The 10,839-nt window shown below is 44.6% G+C and overlaps 1 protein-coding gene across 1 annotated transcript; it reads left to right on the top strand.

Moving 5' to 3' along the window:
* The first annotated feature begins 5,694 nt into the window (after positions 1–5,694).
* Positions 5,695–10,625, top strand: RPUSD2 (RNA pseudouridine synthase domain containing 2). The gene is made up of 3 exons (XM_047074508.1): positions 5,695–6,321; positions 8,056–8,352; positions 9,341–10,625. Exons 1-3 carry the CDS (start codon positions 5,695–5,697, stop codon positions 10,073–10,075), a joined length of 1,659 nt encoding a protein of 552 aa, XP_046930464.1. The 3' UTR covers positions 10,076–10,625.
* Positions 10,626–10,839: the final 214 nt, after the last annotated feature.

Genomic DNA, 10,839 nt, shown 5'->3' with positions numbered 1-10,839 from the left:
TTTTGCCTGCTTTCTCCTAGAGGATTTTGATGGCTTCCTGTCTTACACTGAGGTCTTTCATCCACTTTGAGTTTATTTTTGTGTATAGTGTAAGAAAGTGGTCCAGGTTCATTTATCTGCATGTCACTGTCCAGTTTTCCCAGCAGCACTTGTTGAAGAGACTTTGTTCCGTTGGATATTCTTTCCTGCTTTGTCAAAGATTAGTTGCCCATACATTTGTGGGTCCATTTCTGGGTTCTCTATTCTATTCCCTTGATCTGAGTGTCTGTTCTTGTGCCAGTACTATACTGTCTTGATGATTACAGCTTTGTAGTATAGCTTGAAGTCTGGGATTGTGATGCCTCCTGCTTGGGTTTTCTTTTTCAAGATTGCTTTGGCTATTCGGGGTCTTTTCTGGTTCCATACAAATTTTAGGATTATTTGTTCTAGCTCTGTGAAGAATGCTGGTGTTACTTTGATAGGGATCGCGTTGAATATGTAGATTGCTTTGGATAGTATCGACATTTTAACAATATTTGTTCTTCCTATCCAGGAGCATGGAATCTTTTACCATTTCTTTGTGTCTTCTTCAATTTCTTTCATCAGCTTTCTATAGTTTTCAGTGTATAGATTTTTCACCTCTTTGGTTAGATTTATTCCTAGGTATTTTATGGTTTTTGGTGCAACTGTAAATGGGATCGATTCCTTGATTTCTCTTTCTGTCACTTCATTGTTGGTGTATAGGAATGCAACCGATTTCTGTGCATTGATTTTATATCCTGAAATTTTGTTGAATTCATGAATCAATTCTAGCAGTTTTTTGGTGGAATCTTTTGGGTTTTCCATATAGAGTATCATGTCATCTGCAAAGAGTGAAAGTTTGACCTCCTCCTGGCCGATTTGGATGCCTTTTATTTCTTTGTGTTATCTGATTGCAGAGGCTAAGAATGAAGCTTTTTCTTATTCAATTTGTCAATAGACATCAAGCCCCTGTTGTGTTCCAGGCATTGTGTTAAGCGGGAATTCAAAATAAGTAAGAGTTGGTAGGGGTCCAACAGGTCTTTATAGCTAAGTATAGGAGGGTGTGCCATGGGGGCAGAAAACTTTACAAATAACAGCAAAGAGTTACAGAAGATATGACAGAAGTGTGGCCGGTGTACATAAAGGAGAGAGTGCCACGGGAGTGTGTCAGGAAGGCTTTTTAAAAGAAGATGACTTTCGATATCTTTCAGGGATTATCAATTCGCTGAGATGCAACCCTTCCTCCCCCCACCTATCCACCCCCAATTCCCAGGGCCCGTTACTCTCTCTCAAAGAATCAAGTGAGAAAAGACATCAGCCAACCATCGGTAGACATAACTTGGCTGAGGATAAAGTCTCTAGATGTGTCCAAAGCCAAAGTGGCTACTGTGGTAATAACTACCATCATGTAAAAGGGAACTATGAGGAACTCTGTTGCTCATATTTATAACCATCCTTAGAGAGCATATGCAAACAGAGGGAAGTGGAAAGCAAGAAGATTAGGAAGCAAAGGAGCAAATAATAGGCAAGATTTTTTTCAGTGTTTATTTATAAGGAATAAGTAGGGGGCCCAGAGCCAAGTCTACCAGTGAGGGATCCCCAGAGTCCTTCAACTGCCACCAGAACTGAAGACCTAATCTGGAAGCATCTGATTCATAGAAAAGGTCACTGTCATAGGTTTACGGGTACTTCATCAAGCTACTCCATAACCTTTCGACTCACTTATGCCCTTTTCTCTGGTTTTCTGCTCACAAACAAATTTTTTTATTTCAAATGTGGCCTCTCAGATATCTTGAACAAGCATAAGAGTGCCTTTAACAGTAGGTATAAATAGTCACTGGTATGAAATAGAATACATTTTCTAAGTTAAAGTTACAGTTGTAAATTAACATATTGGTGCCCTTACAGATTCACTGATGTCCCCTGAGTTTAATTAGTGTGTGTGATGAATAAATCAAAACCAGATCCTGGACTTGCAAAAGCCATGGTGATCTGCCACTTCCCAAGGACTCTTCATACTGGGAAGCCACATGAGGGCAGTCACATCCCTCTATCTCAGACCCTGCATTAACTGCAGCGTAACCTAGCACAAATATGTTTTTTATTTGTATGATGCTTGACCAGCGTAGGCCGTCATTAAGATCAGGAACCATGTCTTTTTTACCTCTGTATCTCCAGAACCAAATGATGCCTAGGAAATGTTCAAAATGTATTTGGTATGGGAGTGTTTGAATTAGAACTCTCATAGTCCAAGACCACACAGAACTGCAGCTAGAGCTATGATTCCCTCTTGAGTTCCTTCTTCCCTGTGCTACCAAGGTGATCTGAAAATGGAGATCAGATCATGTTACACACACACGCGCGCGCGCGTGCGCGCACACGACAGACTCTTTGATGATTTCCCATTGCTCTTAAAGACTTAAATCCTTATCATGGCAAGTTAGTTGGAGTTCTTAGTTCAAACAATAGAATTCATTCAACCAGTATAAGCAGTAAAAAAAAAAAAAAAAAAAAAAGATTAAAGCTGCTCTGTCCAATAGAATTCTCTGTGGTGATACAAATTTTCTGTATCTGAGTTGTCCAATAAGGTAGCCACTAGTTTGGGGCACCTGGATGGCTCAGGTGGTGAAGCATCCAACTCTTGATTTCGGCTCAGGTCCTGATCTCATACTTCGTGAGATTGAGCCCTGCGCTGGGCTCTGTGCTCACAGTATGGAGCCTGCTTGTGATTGTCTCTCTCTCTCTCTCTCTCTCTCTCTCTCTCTGTCTATGCCCCTTTCCCGCTTGCATGCATTATGTGCTCTCTTGCTCTCTCTCTCAAAATAAATAAATAAAAATTTTTTAAAAGGTAGCCAGTAGTTTCATGTGGCTCTTGAGCACTTGAAATGCAGTTTGTACAACTGAAGAACTGAATTTTAGATTTTCTTTCATTTTATTTAATGTAAATTTAAATAGCCACATGTGGCTAATTTTTACTCTATTGTAGAGTACAGAATTAAAGGATATTAAGTAGTGCACAGAAAATCAAGATGGACCACAGTGTGAGGCATGGGGTCTATACAGCAAGGAACAGTGTCTAAACTTCACTGAGGGACTGCTCACGGAATACCCAAATGCCTTTCAACATAGACACTGCAGCGGTCATTGCTGATGAGCACTGGACACAATAATCCCCTGCTGTTAGCCCTCCAAAGCAGATGTTTCCAGGGGCTCCTGGGTGGCTCAGTCAGTTAAGTGTCTCACTTCAGCTCAGGTCATGACCTTGTGGTTCATGGGTTCAAGCCCCATGTCAGGCTCTGTGCTGATAGCTCAGAACCTGGAACCTGCTTCGGATTCTGTGTCCACCTCTCTCCCTGCTCCTTCCCTATTCTCTATCTCTCTCAAAAATAAACATGGAAAAAAATTTTTAAAGAAACAAATCAGATGTTTCCAATGCTATCTTGTCACACATGGGTTCTACACTGTGCCTGCTTCCTCTGCTGTGTGCCTCTGAGCCAAAGGCTCCGCCTGATCAGTGGAGCCCAGGTGATGAATGCCCAAGCTGCAAGGGAATTGGGAAGGCCAGTTTCTGGCTTCCACCTCTTGGAGGCTGTACTTTTTTTTTTAATTTTATTTAAATCTTAGTTAAATATACCATGCAATATTGGTTTCAGGAGTAGAGTTCAGTGATTCATCATTTACATACCATACCCTGTGCTCATCACAAGTGCCCTCCTTAGTACCCATCCTCCATCTAGCCCATCTCCCACCTACCGCCCTCTATCGACCCATAGTTTATTCTCTATCATTAAGAGTCTGTTGTGGTTTGTTTCCCTCTCATCTCTCCCCCCACCCCTTCCCATATGTTCTTCTGTTTCTTAAATTCCACATGTAAGTGAAATCATATGGTATTTGTCTTTTCTCTGATTGACTTATTTAGCTTAGTATAATACATTCTAGCACCAACCACATCATTGGAGATAGTACTTATGATGTGGGAAATTCCTCACATAAAAGAAGAGTGTTAAGAAGATGCTGGATATCCAAAGAATATGACAAATGTCTACTCTTCATGGTCTATACCAGTGCTTCTCAAACGTTAATATGCAGAAAAATCATCTGAGAGTCTTGTTAAAATACAGATTTTTGGGGTGCCTGGGTGGCTCAGTCAGTGGTTAAGCATCCAACTCTTCATTTTGGCTCAGGTCATGATCTCACAGTTCGTGAATTTTGAGACCCACATCAGGCTTTGCGCTGACAATGTGGAGCCTGCTTGGGATTCTCTCTGTATCTCTGCCCCTCCCCTGCTTGCACTCTCTTTCTCTCTCTCTCTCTAAAAATAAAAAATAATAATTTAAAAAATTTTAGGGGCATCTGGGTGGCTCAGTCAGTTAAGCGTCCAACTCTTGATTTCAGCTCAGGTCATGATCTCATAGTAATGGGATCAAGTCCCACGTCAGGTTCTGTGCTGGGTATGGAACCTGCTTACGATTCTTTTTCTCCCTCTCCCTCTGCCACCCTCTTTAAAAAAAAAAATACAGGTTCTCAGGGCCCCTGGGTGGCTCAGTTGGTTAAGTGACCCACTTCGGCTCAGGTCATGATCTTGCAGTCTGTGACTTCAAGCCCTGCATCAGATTCTGTGCTGACAGGTCAGAGCCTGGAGCCTGCTTCCAACTCTCTCTCTGCCCCTCCCGCTACCCCCCCACTCTCAAAAATAAATAAACATTAAAAATATACAGATTCTCATTCAGTAGGTGGGGGGGGGGGGGGAGAAGGAACAAGATTCTGCAGTTCCAACAAGTTGCCAGGTGTTTCCCATGTTGCTCATCCAGACACCACATTTTGAGAAGCAAGGCTTTATACAATCCCACAAGGACTTCCTCTCTATAACATTCTAGTATCTCATTCCTTTTCTGTGCTTCAGACACATTCTGAAAAAGTCTTTAAAAAAAAACTACTTTATTGAAATATAGTTCACATTCCATACTATTCACCCTTATGTCGTGTGGCTGGTTTTCAGAGGACTTGTGTTCTCTTGATTTGGCTGTTTCTGAGCCTGTTCTCCAGCTCTCTTATGTACTCTATGAAGTACTAATATCCTTTCACTAATTCCCTCTCTGATGAAGTTAACCAGAGTTGGTTTCATATCTTGCATTTAAGAACTCTGACAAAGGCATCTACTGATCCACTTGCCGTTTCAATCTCAGGACAGGAGCATATGGAAGGCAAATGGAAGCTCTTTAATTCTACTGTTAGGGGGAAGGATAGATGTAAAGACATTGCTTCTGGAGTGTGTGTGCGTGTGTGTGTGTACGCCCATGTGCGTTTAAATACATACATAACAGCTTTATTGAGTAATAAGTCACATACTATAACATGCTTTGAAGTATACAGCACGGCGCTTCTCAGGAGAGTAAGAGTTTAGCAATCCTCATTCTCATTTGAGTAAAGCTCCTTTCGTTTTTCCAGATCCAAGGGACTTTGAGCATATCTACGTGAATCTACACTTCTGGTAAGTTATTCTCACTGCCTCTCAATTCAATTCACTCCCTTAGTCTCACCCACTGACTCTCAACTCACATTTCCACTCCTTCAACTCTCTCCCTCTCTCACGCCTTCTCTTCTCAGTCCCCGCCTCGGCACTTGGGCCTCGCTGATTGGCTGATGCCCGGTGACGTCCTCAGACCGCGACGCAGAACGTGGAGGCCGCGGGTCATGTGGCTGAGAGGCCGGCCGTGGCTGCCAGTTCTCGTACAAGGGTGCTTCAACCTCCGGCGTCTCATTGCTGCCAGTACTTGGGGTGGTTGTAGGGGTCCAATGGCGGAAACATCCTCAACTGGGGCCGAGGCAGCGGCCGGGCTGAAGACTCCGGCTCAACAAAACGGAGACGTTAGTGGCGACGCGAGTGGTGAGCTGCTCTCCGGGAGCCCGGAGCCTGTGGGCCCGGGAGTGGAGCCGGCCCGGGAGGACGGGAAGCCGACCCAAGCGAGCGAGGAGCAGGCCCCAGTTGCAGCTTCAGGCTCAGGCAAGCGTAAGAAGCGACGGGACGCCACCAGAGAGCGCGTCGTGCCACCCCCGAAGAAGCGGCGGGCAGGGGTGAGCTTCGGCGATGAGCACTTTGCAGAGACCAGCTACTACTTCGAGGGCGGCCTGCGCAAAGTGCGGCCCTATTACTTTGACTTCCGGACCTACTGCAAAGGCCGCTGGGTGGGCCACAGCTTGTTGCACGTCTTCAGCACCGAATTCCGAGCTCAGCCCTTGGCCTACTACGAGGCCGCAGTCCGGGCGGGTCGCCTGCACCTCAACGAGGAGCCGGTACAGGACCTCAACATCGTGCTCAAGGTGGAGTCCTGATGGGGCCGGCTGGAAGCAGGCGAGGAAAGGGGGCAGGGGTCTTTTCAGAGTAAATAGGGCTTAGTTACTGGATTAAAATCGTGGTAATTCTGAAGCATCTTCACTTTCACCTGGAACACTCTTTTAAGAGGCCTCTTCTCTCATCCCATCTCCGCAGAAGTAGCCTCTGTGCTTCAAAACTCAGCCCATTTATCCTTTCCATCCAGGCGGCTACCTTGTTTCCAAGGGACAGAAGTTGGAATTTTCAAAGCTCCCTTTGTGCACTGCCTTGTAGCACTGGCACTGATATCTATCTTGCATTATAGATCTCTGTACAAATAGTAATAACAGAGCCTCTCTTTTATGTGTTCTTACTGTGTGCTAGCACAAAGGTAAGCATTTTATGTACTTAATATTAAATTCTAATGACAGCCTTGTGGGATAGGTATTGCCACCTCATTTTACCTGTGAGGAAACAACTAAAGTGAACTTCAAAGAGGTAAGACAACAGTGTCACCTCCAAACCCTGTGTTCTTATAACTACTACTTAAATTATTTATCGTAAAAGGGCGCCTGGCTGGCTCAGTGGTTAAGTCTCTGACTCTTTTTTTTTTTTTTAATGTTTTTTTTTAACGTTTATTTATTGTTGACAGACGGTGTGATCAGAGGAGATGGAGAGAGAGAGGGAGACCCAGAATCTGAAGCAGGCTCCAGGCTCTGAGCTGTCAGCACAGAGCCTGATGCTTGGGCTTGAACCCATGAACTGCAATATCGTGACCTGAGCCGAAGTCAGATGCTTAACCAACTGAGCCACTCAGGCATCCCAAGCCTCTGGCTATTGATTTTGGCTCAGGTCATGATCTCACAGTTCCTGAGTTGGAGCCCCAGTCAGGCTTTGCGCGACAGCGTGGAGCCTGTCTGGGATTCTCTCTCTCTCACTCTTCCTCTACCTCTCCCCGCACTTCAAAATAAATAAACTTAAAAAAAAATTTTTTTAATACTTATCATAGAGCCTGATACGGTACAGTTGTGAAATGTCAGGGATAGAGTCTAGAATTGTCTAGCCCAGTGCTTTGACCATTTAAAAGTCCATCACAGCTAAGAGCTACCAGACACCCCTGTCAGTAACACTGACTCACCAGGTTGTAAGGGGAGACAAGACAATGTAAGCATTTGGAGATCGAGTGGTTTGAATCCCCTCTCCTATTCCTATTTGGAGAAGTACAGGTCTGGCCTAACCCTCACATTTTACAGATCACGAAACTGAGGCCCAGAGAAGTTAAATGACATGCAGTGGGCCTGTGGCAGTTCAAGTCTAAAGGCCAGATGTCTGGACTTAGATCTTGGTGTTGTTTGTTCACGGTCACAGTAAGTGATGATTTTATGGAGGTTTTTCCCCTCCATTTTAGAAAACTTTATCTTTTTTTAAAACTTTATTTTTTGAATATAACTTTATTGTAGAGAAAATACAAATGAGCAAAACCAAAAAAAAAATCCATAATACCACCACCCAGAAATACCAAAACATTTTTGTGTATATCTTTCTAGTACTTCTTCAGTGCCTACTATCTGCCTGCGTGTCTATCTGTACTTTTGCAAAATAAGAATACACAATGCACACTGCATTTTCTGGTTAAGGATGTGCTGTGTCCATTGTGTGTCAGTAAGGAACAGGAAGCGGTGTGTGAAGTTGATTACAGGTTGCTGGCCTCTGGGCTGATGAGTTGCCTTTGTCATTGGCAGGACAATGACTTCTTGCGGAACAGAGTGCACAGGCATGAGCCACCGGTCACAGCGGAACCTGTCCGCCTGCTGGCTGAGAATGAGGATGTGGTGGTTGTAGACAAGCCTTCTTCCATTCCTGTCCACCCTTGTGGCCGCTTCCGACACAACACTGTCATCTTCATCCTGGGCAAGGAGCACCAACTCAAGGAGCTACATCCACTGCATCGGTTGGACCGCCTTACCTCAGGTGTCCTCATGTTTGCCAAGACGGCGGCTGTCTCAGAGAGAATTCATGAGCAGGTTCGGGATCGGCAGGTGAGCTGGGTTTCTGTCTCCTGCATGCCACTTCCTGGGCTCATGAATGCTTTGTATCAGAATTGTGTCACTGAGTTCTGTTGAAGTGGCCCTTCATGTTATCTGGCCAATCTTCCTATCTTCAGGAAGGTCAACACTGAAAATGTCAAAGACAGGTTATTATCTCTTATGTTTCAAAAGATCTTTTGAGATGGCATATATACTGCCTTTCTTAGTAGCTTGCCATTTTGAAGTTTTAAAGTGCTGACAGGCTGACCAAGGTGTTTTCCGGTTTTGTTTGTTTTTGATGATTAAGATTTTTAAGGTTGTGGGGAGAGTCTACTTGGTAGAAAAATTCTGGATGAAGTTGGAAGAAACTTAAGAAGAGTTCAATGGTAGTGACTATAGTCTTGAGGCTTGTACTTTTGGATCTGATTGCAATACATTTATTGAGTGTTTACTGTGTACCAGGTTCAGTACCAAGTACATTAGAGTCTAACTCACTGAATCCTTGTTAACAGTCCTGTGAGATAAATGCTTTTTTTTAAAATAACTTATTTTAAGTATATTTATTTATTTTGAGAGAGAGAAAGAGAGAGAAAGAGAGGAGGGGGAAGGGGCAGAGAGAGAGGGGAGAGAGAGAGAGAGAGAGAGAGAGAGAGAGAGAGAGAGAGAGAGAGAATCCCAAGCGGGCCCCCTGTCATCATCACGGAGCCTGACACAGGGTTCAAACTCATACCTTGAAATCATGACCTGAGACAATACCAAGAGGCAGACACTTAATTGACTGAGCCACCTAGGCACCCCAATAATCGTAGGTTTTCTAGACAAGTCAATTGGATTTAAAGAGGTTAAGTAATGTGCCTAGAATCCTGCAGCTGGCAAATGGTGGAGCTGGGGTTTGAATCCTCTTCTGTCTGACACTGATGCATTTCTTGTCACTGTATTGGGTCTGAACTTCATGAATTTGGGCTTTGTGCTGACTTTCTTCTTCTTCCTTCCAATGTAGCTGGAGAAGGAGTACGTGTGCCGGGTGGAGGGGGAGTTCCCCACTGAGGAAGTGACCTGCAAGGAACCCATCTTGGTGGTATCTTACAAGGTAGGGGTGTGCCGTGTAGATACTCGGGGCAAGCCCTGTGAGACAGTATTCCAGAGACTGAGCTACAATGGTCACTCCAGTGTGGTGCGGTGCCGGCCACTCACAGGCCGCACTCACCAGATCCGAGTCCACCTCCAGTTCCTGGGACACCCCATTCTCAATGACCCCATCTACAACTCAGTTGCCTGGGGTCCATCCCGCGGCCGGGGCGGCCACATTCCCAAAACGGATGAGGAACTGCTTCGGGATCTCGTGGCAGAGCACCAGGCCAAACAGAGCCTGGATGTGCTAGATCTCTGTGAGGGCGACCTGTCCCCAGGACTAATAGACTCTACAGCTCCCTCCTCAGAGTTGGGTAAGGACCACCTAGAAGAGTTGGCTGCATCTGCCCAGAAGATGGATGGAGTGGTTGATGCAGCCCCTCAGGATCTGGACACAGTGGCCTTGGCACCAGGGAAGGCAGCCGAAACTGATTTTGTGAATCAAGAGATAGACCCTCTGTGTGCAGAGTGCCGGCTGGTGCGACAGGACCCCTTGCCCCAGGACCTTGTGATGTTCCTGCACGCTCTCCGTTATAAAGGGCCTGGGTTTGAGTACTTTTCACCCATGCCTGCCTGGGCACAGGATGACTGGCAAGAAGACTGAAGGCTGTGGTCGAGGGACTGCTTCTTGAACTAGAAGACAAATGGGCCATGGAGTAGGAGCTGATCTTATGGGCTGGTACTCAGGGTTTCTACACGAGTGAGGTTGGGTTCATAAAGGATCTGCTTATACTTGCTACCTCCTTTCCTCTCCCTCTAGCTGGAGTTTGGGAGCTTGTTGGTTTGTAAATATATCCCTTTTTCTAAAACCTTGTGTGTCTTGGTTTTCTTACTTTTTTTGTGTGTAAAAATAACATATTGTACAATTAACTATCTTAAGATAGGCAGTTCAGTGACATTTGGTACATTCACAAGGTTGTGCAACCATCACCTCTCACTTAGTTTCCAAACATTTCCCCTACCCAAAAGGAAACCCATGACTATTAAACAGTCACTCCCCATTTCCCATTCCTCCCACAGCTCTGATAACCATTAATCTCCTTTCTGTCTGTCTGGATTCGCCAATTCTGGACTTTTCATAGAAATTGAATCATACAATATGTGACCTTTTAGGTCTGTGTTCTTTTGCTTAGCATAGTGTTTTTAAGATTTGTCCAATTTATAGCATGTATCAGTACATCATTCCTTTTTTATGGCCAAATAATATTTTTCTCTTATATGGTTATACCACACTTGTGTATCCATTCATCAGTTGATGGACATTTGGGTTGTGTCCACCTTTTGGCTATTGTGAATAGTGCTGTTATGAACGTTCATATTTATTTAAGTAATCACTACACCCAACGTGGGGCGTGAACTCAGAGCCCT

The sequence above is a fragment of the Lynx rufus genome, unplaced genomic scaffold (assembly GCF_022079265.1).
Source record: "Lynx rufus isolate CCGP_SWC_20201006 ecotype Redwood Valley unplaced genomic scaffold, mLynRuf1.p SCAF_13, whole genome shotgun sequence".
NCBI lineage: Eukaryota > Metazoa > Chordata > Mammalia > Carnivora > Felidae > Lynx > Lynx rufus.
This window is presented reverse-complemented; position numbering and strand designations above follow the sequence as displayed.

Coding starts and splice junctions, on each gene's coding strand:
- RPUSD2 (XM_047074508.1), top strand. CDS start 5,695: ATGTGGCTGAGAGGCCGGCCGTGGCTGCCAGTTCTCGTACAAGGGTGC. Junction 6,322..8,055: donor ACCTCAACATCGTGCTCAAG/GTGGAGTCCTGA, acceptor TGTCATTGGCAG/GACAATGACTTCTTGCGGAA. Junction 8,353..9,340: donor AGCAGGTTCGGGATCGGCAG/GTGAGCTGGGTT, acceptor CTTCCAATGTAG/CTGGAGAAGGAGTACGTGTG.